This window comes from Plectropomus leopardus, chromosome 4 (genome assembly GCF_026936395.1).
Source record: "Plectropomus leopardus strain MGB_pleo_1.0 chromosome 4, ASM2693639v1, whole genome shotgun sequence".
Taxonomy (NCBI): domain Eukaryota; kingdom Metazoa; phylum Chordata; class Actinopteri; order Perciformes; family Serranidae; genus Plectropomus; species Plectropomus leopardus.
This window is the reverse complement of record NC_142179.1, coordinates 28,284,205-28,299,966: the sequence shown is the minus strand read 5'-3', so window position 1 is coordinate 28,299,966 and position 15,762 is coordinate 28,284,205. Positions and strand designations below refer to the sequence as shown.

General features: G+C 39.6%; 1 protein-coding gene across 5 annotated transcripts in view; it reads right to left on the bottom strand.

The window, feature by feature from the left end:
• The window catches only part of lmx1bb (LIM homeobox transcription factor 1, beta b), a 65,652-nt gene that overhangs the window by 40,990 nt on the left and 8,900 nt on the right, over window positions 1–15,762 (bottom strand). For 2 of the 5 annotated variants that reach the window (XM_042488424.2, XM_088077007.1), the window contains exons 2-4: window positions 10,877–11,016; window positions 8,706–8,828; window positions 8,015–8,201 (exon numbers count right to left, since the gene is read on the bottom strand). In XM_042488424.2, the coding sequence (XP_042344358.1) occupies window positions 8,015–8,201; window positions 8,706–8,828; window positions 10,877–10,925 (359 nt within the window). In that variant the 5' untranslated portion in view covers window positions 10,926–11,016. Of the gene's footprint in view, window positions 1–8,014; window positions 8,202–8,705; window positions 8,829–9,139; window positions 9,652–9,855; window positions 9,993–10,876; window positions 11,017–15,762 lie in introns of those variants that run through there. The other 3 variants (XM_088077009.1, XM_088077008.1, XM_042488425.2) reach the window with 3 other exon arrangements.

The following is a 15,762-nucleotide window of genomic DNA, read 5'->3' as shown; positions in this document are numbered from 1 at the left end:
TGAGAGCACTACCAAATCACATATGCACAAAAACCACTTTGAAAAATCTTTATGTTTTATCCCCTTATCCATCCCTTTCATAGACACCAGATCATTTTGCAGCATACGTGAGTCGTGGAATTTCCCGAGAAGACGTATTGAAGTAGCTTTCTGGGAAACATTAATATCCAAGCGGCAGAGGAAAGGTAAAGGGAGAGGAGAAGAGATCGGGGGGGTGTGCAGCAGGGGGGTGAGGTGCAGACGATCAGTATCAGGGTATGGTACCTGATGATAAAATGCTTCTTCTAATGCAACTCTCTCCGACCCCCTTGTGCACACTTTCCTCTACTGTTTGCCACTGTTTCGTGCAGAACATGACGTCTGTGTTACAGCTGTCCTCTGGGACACTGGAGGTGGGTGTCTGGATAAGAGTCCAAGATGGGCAGTCATCTTCTCTGCACACACACTCCCCTGTCATCACGGCTGCACTGCAGATTCTCCACATCTGCCTTGCCTTACACCGCTTAGCTCTGCACTTACCAAGCCCCCGTCATCCCTGCCTCCCTCCCACGTCTCTACTCCCCCATCAGGATCATCCAAATATTTCCCCTCGCTGCTTTTTGAAGCTTCCATGGGTCACGGGACCTCATGCACAAATCATGCTGGCTTGCCGTGGGGGGGCCGGTCAGAGAGGAGGAGAGTGAGTCAGACGCATAGAAACCCAATCTGCACTGTTTTCATACGGGGTTATTTTTCTTGCCAAGACAGCCATCACCAATCAGCGGCTGGTTCTAAACAGCCAGTTTAGGGAGCTCTCGCTGTAGATGCTGGTCCTTGGCAGCTGATTTCAACCATATTCCCCAGCCACGCCAGGGGGAAGAGACGGAGAGTAAATTCAGAGAGCCTGACAGCCTGCAACGGTTTAACACGGGGGTTAGCCCCAAATACATAGCTCTGGGTTTATGTTGATGGATGGATAACCAAATCCATCTCATTGTTTGCAATAAAACATAGATGTTAGTTTTTACACTGTGACACCACACTTGCTATGGTGCTGATTGATGATCTGAGACAAAATTCTGTCGGTTTTTGGAACTTGTATTTTTCAGATGCAGGGGAGAGAAATAACAAACACAAAAGGATAATAAGAGACTCAAGTCAGCTCTACAGTGTGTGGGCACAGGAGGTTCAATAACTAATGCAGAATTTTCATAAGCCCTCGAACCAGGCCGGTAAACAGGACAGACAGAGCGGGATGAGCCAGTGTGGACCTTCCCTCCCACCTGCAGAGCACAGCAGCTCAGGGCGAGAGAGAGAGAGGAGATGCTGGGCAGGAATCTGCAAGTGCTGGTTAAAGTAATCACATTGGTTTCACTGCATCTGATCTGCAGTCTAACAGACTTCCAAACAGTTGAATGAGTAAATAAAGTGCCCCAGGGGACTCCCGCTGGAGATGGATTACCACAAGGGTGCACACACAAAAGGAGCTGAAGCCCCACAACCTGATGTGAGCCGCAGACAAAAGCCTAGCGTTGGACCTCGACCAGGGAACCGGCAAACTTTATTAATCTCATCCTAGACTCAAACTCCTGCTACTGCAACCCCACTCACTGCATGCTCCGCTGTGAGCAGGTACACACTCCAATATGACAATCGGGCGCACAAGTGGGTGAGCATATGTATTTGTACACGACTCGGTGTATTTGTGATTGTGTGCATTTGCTTGAGCAAACATTTTAGCATACTGTAGATGCACAAATGCGCGCCTGTGTGTGTGTGCATGAGTGTGTATGCGTCCGCTCGAGTGCATAGACCACATAGGATGAGTCTCATGCTCACTTGGCTGTGGAGGCCGGGTCTGGAGGGGACTAAGGGCCGTGGCATTCTGCAGCCCCATCCCACCCCGGCCCCATTCTTCCCTCTTTCTGGGCCTGACACAAATAAAAGGATTAGGAGCCCCCGTTTCCGTCAGACCCTCCATTCAAGACAAAGCTGCGACCAGCTTAGTGTCACACTTAATGATAAAAGTGCAAATCTCTGTCAGTCACTTTGGGCAGGAATACCGGTATTTGGGGGCTAATCTCATTTGATGAAGATTAAAAGGGTTGGAAAAAAAAAAAAGACAAAGAAATGCCGTATCTGTACAAAAATCTATACTGCTGAAATTCAGACATGCAGCAGCTAAAATGAGGTGCTGGAATAAAACACAGAGAGTGAATGTGAGGCAGTGGAAAGAGCTTAGATTAGAGACAAAGAAAGAGAGGAAGCAAGTGTACACACACACATACACATGCGCCCACACCCTCACAAAAAACCTGGGGTGTATGTAGACAAACACACTGCTCTGCCCATTCCCATGTAGAGCTAGAATGTGTGACGTGAGTGTGAGAGTAAGCCTTGGGCACACAACAGTCTGAATGCAGCACTTGCCACTATGATGCCAGTCCTCTCTAGTGTATCTGTGAAAAGCCTACGTGTTGGAAAAACATTCCAGAGTGGGATCACATATACACAGTTGGGGCCAGCAGCAATACTGCGAGCCAGCAGCAGAGGCCATGTCTCAATTTCTCATGCACGTTCGACCAGGCTGCCTGGAGAAACAAGTGGGGGCTATTTCCAAACTGGAGGAGCAGGGTGACACAATCAGATATGAAACGTTATTAAAAAAAAAAAAACGTGTGGAAACATTTTTGTAAATGTTACGCTTTCACGTGACACGCCGTAAATGATATTGGGAACGAATAATTTCGGCGCAGCAAAAAAAAAAAGTTCATTCTTCTGATTTAAACATGTAATCTGGCAAATTGAAATTGAAAACATTTGCTGAGTGCGTGTATTCCTCGGCTGGCTACTTTAAGAAACCTATTACAGTATTTCACAGATTTAGCCAAAATCTAATTTGTAAATTGCATTTAATGGTTTGTGGTTGCCTTCCTTTTTTTGTTATGAAGAGTTGTCATGCTGTGAAAATAAACCTGAAGGCCCGTGGACTCGGAGCCAGTAATGAAAATCACTGCATTGCCGAGCCGGAGGCTTTCTCTCCGCCGTCACTGATTAGCATTCCCGATTGACTGACAAGTCCCACTGGCTGCCTAACAGCCGGCTTTAGGAGATGAGGTTAAATTGTGGCTACCAACAAATTGCATGCTTGAGTTCCTCTGCACCCCTCTGCTATCATCCAGTGTAATGTGAGCACACCAGGCAGATCCCTCTGCAGATCCTTCTCCTCCCCTGCGCTACAGCTCCCCCACACAAAGCCACAGAGACCTCTTTCCACATCCCTCGCCACCAGTCTGGCCTCTAAAGTGGTGATGGGCATTACCGTGGCTGAGCCTCTGTGGCTTCCCAGAGCATCCTGCAAAGTGCTTTGTGCTCCAACTGCTGCTACATACACATACACACCAGTACGCTTATATACCCCCTACAAACACACTCAGCTCCCACTCACTTCTACTCAAAGGAAATGCCTTTGTAATGCAAACATTCACCTGATTTCACATTATAATACTTCAGATTTACTGTCACAAAAACACATCAACGGCAGACTATTGAGCCAGTGGAGCGTTTACAGATTTCGCCAGTGTAGCATTTATAACAGCACTATTCATATATACAAGGGTGTGTGTAAAATGATATGTTTAAAGCAAATATTTATCACTCAAAGAGCTATTTGTGGGAACCGGAAAGGACGTAGAAACAGAAGATGTAGCTAGTGATGCAAATAAACTCCAACAGGTCCTTTAATGGGTCTAAATATGCCAGGGAGGGGGGACAGTTAGCAAACCGTAAGATGACAGATGATGCATCCGAGTATGCTGCTGGGACAGGCCGAGCCATGTTGACATAAAACCCAATACTTCCTTACAGAGGAACGGGGCCAGCTTCAGCTAGCTCCTTGCCGAGCGCTAAAAAATCCCAGCAAGCTGAAGCAATATTATCCGGCTTAGTGCTTCTAACATTAGATTTGTCTCTCTGTAGAGGTCCTCTTTTATTTACCTAAGAGCAGTGGCTAAAGACACATTTTTCTCCTTTTTAGGGAGAATTTAAAAAAGCAGAAAGTATAGCTGAAAGTTCTTGCACAAAGGAGCCCACTGGTGCTTCTGAAATACTGTAGCAGGACTGAGGTCAGTCTTTAATTAACTACAAAACTACCCGGATGGGTTGACAACGAGTACATCTTTTTTTTTTGGTGAGCGTATGAGCGTTCACAAAGTGCAAGGCCACGCGGGAGTGTCCTAGAGTGAATAAAACACACATACACACACACACACTCACGGTGAGCTAACACAGAAACCCAGCCGTCAGCATCTATCCGGCACACACTGCTGCAGAGTCCCAAGCACAGCTAATTAAAAAACAACAATTTCACAGGAGGGCACTCCAAACATTTCTAAAAAGCACCTCTCAGCACACCGGGGGATCGTCCAGCGTACATGGGAGGTGAGACAGGTTCTGGGAGCTCTTGCTTTTATGGCTTCATCACTGCTGTGTTTTTCCTACTACTCATACTACCGTGACCTGAATTTAATTTTGCTTACGGCGCGTGAATTTTGAAAATTTGGAGAAAAAAAAAAAAATCTGCATGCTGCTGTTTTTTGGATAAGTTACAAGTGAAACATTCTAAAATAACATTTTGTTAGACAGTAAAACTTTATAGAGCATGAGAGCAAAAAAAAAAAAATCTACTGTGGTATGTGAGTTTTTTTTAATTTTATGCATCAGCAGGACCCAAAAGTAGGCAGCATGGTGTATAATATAGTTAGTTAATGTTATGTTTTGTGGATGGAGCCCGTGGCAGTTTCTAACAAGGCAGTCCATTACAGGGGTGTTGTCCAACACTTCGGTCAAGTGATAGGCCTTATTACATGGCTCCTTTCAAAGCATCTGCTTGGTTAGAGGAAAGGTCTCCCCGGGGAAAAGATCTCCCTCTTCTAATGATGTATAATTGACCTCCAAACACCAGGGCACAACAAACTCTCTCGGGGTGGTGTAATTCCACTCTACCCTTTTACATACCGCCCGTCTCGTTCAAGCTTGTTCCTCCTCTACGGCTATGGCTCCCGTCCAACTGACAGCTCTCCCTATTTACCTCCAATTCTATCAGATTTGAAATATTCTCACAAAAGGAACCGCTACATTTCCCCTCTTCTAAAATATATTTCTCCCTCTGGAAAATAAGCCTGATATTTGTATATTTTTGGGGGATCTGAAAGCCATGAAAAAATCCCTCATTCACAAATTTCCTATCTAGACAGGGACGATAAGTGCAGGTCAGTTGCACGGCATAAAAAGAGGCCAATATAATCCAATCTTGTTACTATATAATTGCACTATATGGAGCGAGATGTGTTGAACCGTGTTGGTGGGAGTTTTAATAACACAGTACACAATTGTTTTCCCCCGTCTGCACTTAAACCTGTTCCAAAGGTGCGAAAAAAGACATGCTTGCCAATTCCTTGATTTATTATAGCTAGTGAGAGCTGATTACGGGGCATGAATCAGTTGCTGTAGGAATGTAATTAGGCACGTAGACCTCTGTAAGGCTAGGAGCTCTCCTCACAGCCCAAAGCAGTTTGTGGGCTGACAAATGCATCTTAAATGGGTGTCATAAAAGTCAAAAAGGTGCCAATTACATCTTTAAGTATCCCATCAATGCAAATGGAATAAACAAAAAAAAGGTACTTGTGTCAGTGTGATGGAAGGACCCTCCAGCTAGTGTTTAACCTGGGAGGGGTGAAAAAAAAAAAAAAAAAGGGGGGGAAGGAGGGTGAAGAATTAAAAGATGTGTGATGAATAACAGTGTGTGAGAGCAGGACGTCGCCCAGCAGGTTGCTGTGTTTGGCTGGGGTGATCGGACTCGCCACACAAGCTCATGCATTCAAAGTGTAGCAGAGAGAAAAAAGGGGGGAAATTGTCAGCTATAGACCAAATATGGTACTTCAAAAGCAGTAACTAAATACCAGGAAAGAGTATTATTTAGAGGAAAAATAGCTCGGTCTCTGTATGTTTATGTCTGTCTTCTCCTTTTTAAACACACCAAAAAAAAAAACAAAAAAAAAAAACTACAAGCACTCTAACAGGCATGAGAAAGAGATCCTTCTCTCTGCCGGACTGTCTCAGCTTCCAGCCACCTCTGAGCCGTGACGCCGTGGCTTTGGTATCCCATAGTTACTGCTATGAATTTTCCATTGTTATCAGCCGACTACACTCCTGTCACAAAGCTGGATGAATGGCACACATGGCAATGGATGTAACTCTTTGTTGCTTTGCAAGGCATCTAGCAGAGAGCCATAATGTCCCGGTAATCGAAGTAGAATTGTTAAAAAGGCCGCACACAAAAAGCTGAAAATTTACTGACAAGCATGAAAAGCGCTCATGCGATGAGAAACACAAGGCACCCCAGGGTCCACACAGGCCAAACAGCAACCCTCAGCATTGTTGTTACTTCTGTTTCCTAACTTCGATATTTGCTTCCCCACATCTGCCATCTCTGCCTTTTTTTATGTGATAATTTACTAATTCAATTCACTGATTTATCTGACTCCAAAGCTAATGGCTGCCATGCTACTTCCTGTCAAAAGCCTAATTTAGAAAGTAAAACTTTATTGCAATTCACAATAAAACAAAAAAAGCACAAGGGGCCAACTCTTACATTATTCTGATTTATCCATAATTTATAGGATTATTTTTTGGGGTGATTGTAATATTAATCATGTTGTTTTATTTATTTATTGTGTTGCTGTGTATTAAAGAAAATACAACAAAATAATAATCTGCATTTAATTAAATTAGTCTGCTGTTATAATAACAAGCCAGCATTTTAACCCAAAATAAGTTCGTTTTTTTAAAGATGTTTTTAAGCCGCGAAACTTTAATTTAACGCTAAATTATGAATTCCTTTAAAATTGTGTGTGTGTGTGTATGTGTGTGTGTGTGTGTATGGGTGATACGTGCGCAAATGCCTAAACCTATGATATTTTTCATACTTAATCCACGTTAGCGTGTTTAGCTTGCAAGCACGTATTACTCAAACGGGGTACAAAAAAAAAAGAAAAAGAAAAAAGAAGAAGAAGCGCGGATTGTTTTTCATTAAAGCGTTAAATTGTTGCCATGCCGCGTGCAAAAACACGTCAAATCCAATCAAAATAAAACAGCCTGAAATAAAATAAAATAGTATCATATAAAATACAATCTAAATAGTATAAAACATTTTTAAACGCGTTAAAATTGGAACGGTAAAAATAAATAAAGCAAAATTTAAAAAAAAAAATATTTAAGGCGTTAGATTTGCAGAGTAAATGAATTTAGGCTGATCGGAAAATAAATCTAAACTGCGCCGTGGGTCGAGACTCTCAAAAGAAAGCTCGCAGAAATGATGTTTTCCATATTGTAATTGAATGTAAAGCGGCTGATGGTGATGGGGAAAGGCCACATGATGCAACCAGGAAATACCTGACAGAGCGGAATAAAACACCGACACTGTCCGCCTGCACACTCTCGGGCCTGTGTGGGATCAACTGTTTTTCTTTTTATGTCAGAAATGCACTCAGACACAAATGTGGAAATATCGTGGGCCACTGTGACAACAAGAAAAGCCAAGCATATGACAGTAATATACGACCGCTAATGCGTGCGTCCTCCAGCCAGTGTGAGCTTCAGACACCTCACACACATTACTCAGATGTTTGAAGAGAGTCAAAAGCTCAGATTTAATTCCACTTCTGTTGCTCTTTCATCTTTATATATATAAATATAATTTTGCAGGACAAAATGTCTAATAATGTCCGACAATAAAAAAGCAACGACAACAGGTTAATTTATATCACCGGTGCACATTTTTACGCACTTGTTTAAATATTGTAAAATTCAACTTCACACTAGCTGAATGACTGTGTTTTTGCACACACACACATATGCAAGGCCTTCAGCCCAGCCAAAGCAACCACAATACCTTTTTAAAAAGTAAAATAAAAAAAAAATCACTGCACATGAACCAAAGCAATCTGAAGAAATGCAGAGAGAGATTTGTGCTTACTGTTGGTAGTCGTGTTTGCAGTAAAGTTTCCTTTCTCTGAAGTAACAGCTGGTGGTGAGAGGCTGTTGACACACGGTGCACTGCAAACACTCCTCGTGCCATGAGGAGTCGTTGACTCTCATCAAGAAGCGGTCGGAGATGGGACGCTGGCATCCTTCACACACGGATGGATGATGACAGTCAGTCCCTGGAAGAAACGGCACAGGAGTTTGGGGCCCGTCAGGAAAAAGAAAGAAAGGCCTGAGTCAAGCATTGTGGTGTCGGATTAAAAAAAAAAAAAAAATCAATCAAAAGCGTTAAAGGCCTATGAAGAAATCAGTGGAGGTGTACGGTGTTTAATTATTATTATTATTATTTTAAAAGGCAGGTTTTGATGGATGAATTTAATATTTTCTCTCTAATAAGGCCTGCAGACTGCATCACACTTCAAGCTTCTACGCCTGTGTCTCTCAGGATGCGTTTTCGTGACAAAAAAACATAAAAATAAAACTACATTATTCAGTAATATCTGCAGTTTTATCCATTTCCGTGCGTAAAAAAAATAAACTTTTCCTGATCCTCACACAGCAGTGGGCACTCAGCAATGGCATCCAGGCAGCATTGGCAGTCTAGTGTTTGACCCTCGCGATTCACAGTGATTTGTTGAGGTTTATATAGCCTGATAATTAAAAATAAAAATAAAAAGACTCACCGAGCATGACTCCGAGCGTGGCTTGTCCCGATCGCAGGGGATGATCCTCAATTTTTATGCCGTCCAGCATGATGCACGTCTCGGGCTGTTCTCCCGCGGAGAGGCGCTCCAGTGACACCAGACCTGTTGCAATATCCATAAGAACACGGTCAGACTGGACAAGAGAATCCCGGCGCACACAAAGCTTGTCTGGAGTTACACAGCGAGGAGGAAACCTGTTGGAAAGCGCTCGAGTTCCGTGTGACACAGCAGCCTGCAGCCGGGAGGAGGAAAAACTACAAAATGAGCTCAACTAAATGCAAAAAGCTCGAGTCGGATGCTCGCAGTAGTTAAAAATGTGAAGGCAGCGTGAGCCGGCTACACAAATCCCAGATGCGTCAGGAAGAAGACAGAAAGGACACAATAAACGTGGAATAAACTCTCTCAACAGTCACCTGTTATGATTAGAGGACTGAGGAAGCTTTATCTTCTCGTCCTCAAGCCGACGGGAGAAAGCTGGGGACTTCTTCACGGTATAACAGTTTTGTTCAAAGGTGAGATAAAGAAGAAACAAGAAAAAAAAAAGAAGACGCGTGACAACAAATCCAAAAATAGGAGAGTGTATGTATGTAGATGTCCCGGCAGTAACTCTTTGGAGGTAACAGAGACGGTTGGTTGGTTGTGCCCCTGTCGCTGCAAAAGTCTGAGATCGAGATTGAAGCGAGTGGATCCTCCCACTCCTGCATGCATGGCTACACTTTTTTCATTCCCCCATTCACCGCCGTTGGGATGCTATTGGAGAAGAGTACAGTGCGCTGCACACAGTCCAATAACAACACACACGGAGGCAACCGTGAAGAAGAGCACAGAGAGAAAACTGATATTTTACACAGGCCTGGATCACACTGAGCCCACAATACCAAATATCATATATAATAATAAGAGCAACAACAATCAAAAATAACTTCAATTTAATAATTAAGCGTTTTATATCATGCGCTTTCTGAGAAAATAATGCGTTCTGTAAATGTAATGTGATTATTTAGGAAAAATAAAAACATTGAAATAAGACACAAAATAATTTTATATTCATCATAAATTAATACGTATATTTCCGTCAGGAGTAAAAAAAAAAACAAAACAAAAAAAAAAAACTACAGATCAGCATCACCTTCAAAAGCCTTCCTTTTCTCTTTTGTGTATTGTTTTCAGTGGAGGCTGCTGTCTCCTTTCAGCTGATGCACCTGGCGATCAGTGGTGATAACAGCGCTCTGTCCGGCACCGAGGTGGCCACGACGAGACATGGCTATCCATCTTTGGGTCAGGAAGAAGCACCAATAATAGTAATAATCATAATTACAGGCCTGTGCTGTATCTATTTTGCAGGAACACGGCGGCCATAAATCTTATTATGAGAGGAATGAGCTCTCGTGCAGAGTAAAATCAACACAATCTGAAAAGGCCTGTACTCGAGAAAGCACTATATACATACATACATATACATATATATGTATATTTATTATATACTATAATAAATATATATATATATATATATATATATATATATATATATATATATATATATATATATATATATATATAATGGATTTATTATAGTCTATAATTAATACATACCTACAATTACTTTGTAAACATGTTGTCAAAGATGTGAGGTTTGCAAAGGTGCGGAGGACTGTTTCACTGAGGCCTGAGTGAAAATACAGGGCTGTGAGTGGGACTGTGCGCTGCGTCCTATGTCACGCTGCACGAGAGTCTCATTGTCATGTTTGTCAGGTTCTTATAAAAGCTACAGCGACAGACCCAGGCAGAAAAAAAAATACAATTTCTATTACGGAACAAAGCTCAGATACATTTGAAGGAAATGCGTTGTAAAGTGTTGCTATATTTTGAGAAAAGCTTATTTTAATGATAATAGAAATAACTACTTGCTGCTCAATGGAGACGTGGATAGACAATGACTGGAATGACATCAATAGTAATATTAATAATTATATTAATTATTATTAAAACAATAAGATGCTGTTTTTTTAAAGGGTGAAAAGAAGTCCGTCTTTCCAAATTTTGCCATGACTTTTTGTAGGCATACAGGAAAATCAAACAAACAAACAAAACAAAAAAAAGAAACACATTTTTCTGCAGAATAATCTGAAGTGTGTGAACGCTGCGTTTACCTTCAGTCCAAAGGCCTGGCTGTTGTTTTTGATGTCTTTTGTAAAGCATCAAGGCGATGACCTGTAGCCCAGTTTGGAAAACAGAGAGCAGACTGTTGGCGTTGCCCTCTGCCGTTCATTCAGAGAATAGCTGGAGGTATCTGAGAGATACAAGAAGCCAAATACAGAAAATAAATCAGCACTTTCCCTTATTGTAACTTTTAAAGTATAAAACTACCACAAAAAATGCTTAAAGCACAAACAAATATAATATGAATATTGGACTATTTCTATAATTCATTAAAGGATGTACACTTTCTCTGTTAAAATCACTCCCGTCAGTCATGAAGTCATCCACCCCCGGCTTAGCTGGGTTTTTTTTTTTCTTCTCTTCTATTTGCAGCACTTGTATCAGCATGGGGTTGCTCAATTACCTCCGCCTCGCACTATATTAGATTATCTTACCACTAAGACGCATTATGAGCTGAGCACTATCAATACAAAATAATCAATACATTTTTAAAAACATAGAATATAACCCGTGTTACCCCCGTCCTCCTCCTCCTCCACCACCACCTCCCCGCTCCCTCCTCCTCCTCCTCCGTTCATTCAGCAGTTATCGGCCAGGTCACTTGTGTGAATGAGGACATCAAACATTCATTCAATAAATCAATCCGCCAACTTTTAGCCGGCGGTGTTTTAATGAGCCCCTACATGACAGGCCCTCCCTCGCATGCTGCTGGGAAAAAAAAGAAACGTTGCAGCAGGTGTGCAGTACAGAAAGCAATGGTTTCCTAAAGTTTAGCAATTTACTTTAAAGTAAGCAGAACTGTTGCATCCGTCGGAAAAGGTAAGAGACCATTATAATAATTGCGCCATTATGGCTATGCACATTCCTGATGGCTGCTGGGGGTTTGATCAGTTTTCAAAGTGAGTGGAGTGACTCGGGATATTAAGACGGAAATTATGAGGTTTTTAACGTGCAAGAAGAGCAAATTATTTCGCGAAAAAAAGTGAAAATTTCAACGGGAGGAACGTTAAATTTTTGCAAAAATTTGCGCACAGTTTTGGAAATCAAGATCGACAAAGTCGACAAAGTTTGGAGAAAAGTAAATTAAGAAAATGAAGTAATCCACTACAAACAAATTACCAGTGCTTAATTATGTACGCCTCCTATGTAAATAAACGCGTAATTTTAAATTAAATTAGTCTTGTTTTGAAAATGTAAAGATTTATACAGAATGGGAAAAAACAACTGGTAAAGCAATTATGAAATTATTTCACGACTTCGTAACATGTAAATCTCATTCAAACAAATGCATCAATCACTTTTAAATATATGTATCAACATATAGGTAGACCATTTCATACTTTAATTACATTCACATCACGCTGTTTATACGCCACGCAGGATCCATTCATTTTCCAACCAAGAGAATAACTTACACAACTCTCACTGTGTCCGGCCTCAAACCCGGAGGCTACAATCAATGAACTGCAAAAAATAATAATAATCCTCAACGTAAAGCCAGAATATATTAAATTGAATATGTGGACTATAAAAAAAACATTACATCATTATCCTTTTTTGTTGGTTAAACTGAAATGTGAACTTTTACAATTATGCCTAAAACTAAAGTGCAAAATAAGCGTTTTTTAACAAATAAAATACCTCAGTGAAAATGTGAAGAAACACTTCACATCCTCAAAGGAGAAACTCAGCAAACCAAAGACATAATGGCTCCCTAAATTGCATGGCTAGAGGACTTTGATAGTTAACTCACTTTGATCTTTTAATGAGTGTTTCTAAGCTCTCCATGATGCTTTTTCGCCCTCAAAGATCGAATGAAAGAAAAAAAAAAAACACGCTCCTTTAATTTGTTTGCTGCCGAGTTGCACTTGAGCATCTTAAAAATAGAAACAGAACAGCATCTCGCGTTAAATACGTTTAACGAATTTGGGGTGAAATGTTGTTTAGTATTCGTCTTTAGTGCGCAGGGATGGACGTTTGCGTAAAATCATTACTGTGGCTGTAAGAGGGAGTTTTTAGGGCAGCAGAGCGCTCTTCCTCCGGTGAACGGAGCCGCTGACCGGTCCCGGATCAGCAGTGACGCTTATTGAATCGGTAATTTACTACGAATCAACTGTAATTCAATCTTTTTTTTTCTATTTCTTTTGCTGAGTTAATGTTTTCTGCAGTTTCCAACCTTTAAAAAATTAATATCGTGATTTCACACAGGAAGCAAACAGACACAACACTGCTGTAATAACAAATAGAGGATGAGATGCAGGGCCCCACAGGCCCGAGGGCCCCTGAATACTAAAGTAGCCTGTAACAACTGGTTTTGATTTTTAATTTAAGTCACAAATTGGGTCCATCTGATTTCGTTCAATTTTTTCATAGTTTGCATCAGTGTTTTTTTTATTTATTTATGTTAGCTTAAAATCGCAGATGCACACAAGATAGCCTAAAATCGATTTATTTATTTTATGCTTTTTTTTTTCATCACATCCTCTACTTCTCACTCAGATGTTTCTGCTTTTATTCGCCTGAACCACACAGCCCACCTTACTGAGACAGCCAAAAAAATGATACTGCAGGATAATCCCAACTCCCCCAGGATTAAGCCCAAGTCTAATACAGCACTGTCAACCCATGGCTAGATTTGTTTATCTTATGATTTATTGGATTCAGCTTCTTTTTTTTTTTCCCTCGACTGACAAATTTATTGAGTTCTTGACAGATGGCCTGACAGGACTCTGTGTGACAGCGAGCTGACACACAAGTTTGAAATGTGAGTCTGAGAACTGTTTATCTGCATTTGTGTAGGTTGTTAAGACACGGAGAGAAACTGAGCTGTAATTTCATTAACATAAAATCTAATAATAAAGCTCTGTTTCTCCAACAGTGATAATACAAAGAAAATTACACAAATGCTTACTGACATTATCACTACTAATGCAATTTTTTAAAAAAAGAAATTCTGGCCAAACAATAATTTAAAGCTTAAAACCATAATGCATGGGACTGTTTAAACTTACTAATAAAATAGATAGCCTATTTTAAACCCTTAAAATAACCAAATGTTTTAAAATGTGAATATTGGCAAATGTGTTGCTATCTCTTGAGTAAATAATTAACCAAACTGCTATAATTTAAATGTAGTGGAGTTATGAGTATATGGACAATTAAATTACAGAGGAATAATTCAATTATCATAGCTGTAAACGTTACTGTTTAAAGTTCCCCCCTCTCCTGTTTGTTTACTCTATTAACAGTTATTTGGGTTTGACTTTCAAAAATCCCTCAAAGTATTACAGAAGTTTTATCATATTAAAAGAGGAGAATAGAATAACCATTTCATTAAAATCTGACAAAAAGTAAACTGGCTATAAGCCCCTTTGTTAAATGTAGTCAAATTTCTTGCGATTTTGGAGTAATTCAACAATACAATAATCATTCTGAGCTACAAACCAACACGCGCTCTCCTCAAAAACTCTGAGGTGTCATCTGATGACAGGATGCAGTCAGATTTATGCACCTGGTCCCCTGACTCAGTCTAAACAAAGATTACTTCACAGTTGCTGTTACTACCCCAAACCCCTAAAACTCACTATCTGAATTACAATACCACCCCCTGCTGGAAAAAACTAGGAAGTACAACTTCCACTGCTCTTCAGCAATAAACTTCTGCTGCAACTTAAAAATATCTCACAATCTAAAAAAATGCTCATATAAAAAGCTGTGACATATGTATAGAGAGAAGCACTGCATGGTGTACATATATAAATTAAAACAGAATGAATATTACTTGTGTATTATATATATAATATTACTACTGTTCTTTCTTAAATGCGGTTTGTTATTAGATTGTTTTAACTTTCGATGAAGCACACAATACTGCTTTTGTTAGTGTTAAGCTTTCCTGCAAAATTCTTCAAACTAAACCTAACTATGTCTTCATCTATATTATAAATTATGTCCTTTTTATCTATTCTATGATTCATTTTTTCAACATCTTAAACATTCATAAGCTGGCTTTTAGATCATTTGTATTTGATAGAATAATTTTCCTGTTTAACTTCTCTGTACGTGTTTTGTTTCTGCTATTGGCTTACATGCATTATCAATTTGTGAAAATTCAAAAAGTATTTAACTATAAGATATATGAGTTATACAATTTTGCCTTACAAAAAAAATCTGTCAAAAATCTTTCAACACTGAGAACGTTTTTTTTCCCCTCAAACATTAATAATGATTATATGCCACTAAAAGGGAAAAATATGCTCCTTTACCACAAAGTATATTTTTATGTATATTATCTAAATATGTTTGAATGTGTTATATGTACCTCATCATATTATGTGCATTTTGATTTGTATTTAGTCAGTTTTGTGCTTTTTCTTGTTTGACTGTTGGTAAATATGTTTGTCAACTATTCTGTTCTGATATTATCCCTGTGATGAGCTGCACTGTACTTTTTTTTTTACTGTAATAAAAAAAACAAAAAGTATAGTATATATAACAAATATACCATAAAATATAAATAGGCCTATTTTTTTTTTTCTCATGGAAGTTTGTTGGTGAAAAGATGTTTTTATAGCCCACATTTAATTTTGCAGCAATAACTTACAATGACTTTTCAATGTTAGTTCAATGTTCCACATCTAAAACAACAAAAAAGAATAATGCACTTAAAGTTACAATAAAAATACTATTTATCTTACTTTTAATTAATTACTATCTAATATTTTTATTAAATTAATCTTTCGTTTCATAAAATCATTTCACTTGCCAATAAAACAATTACACAAATTGTCTTTTTCAAAAAAAGATTTTTTGTTATAACACTGAAATAATGATAAAATTCTTTTAAAAACATTTCCATTTCGATACACAAATAACA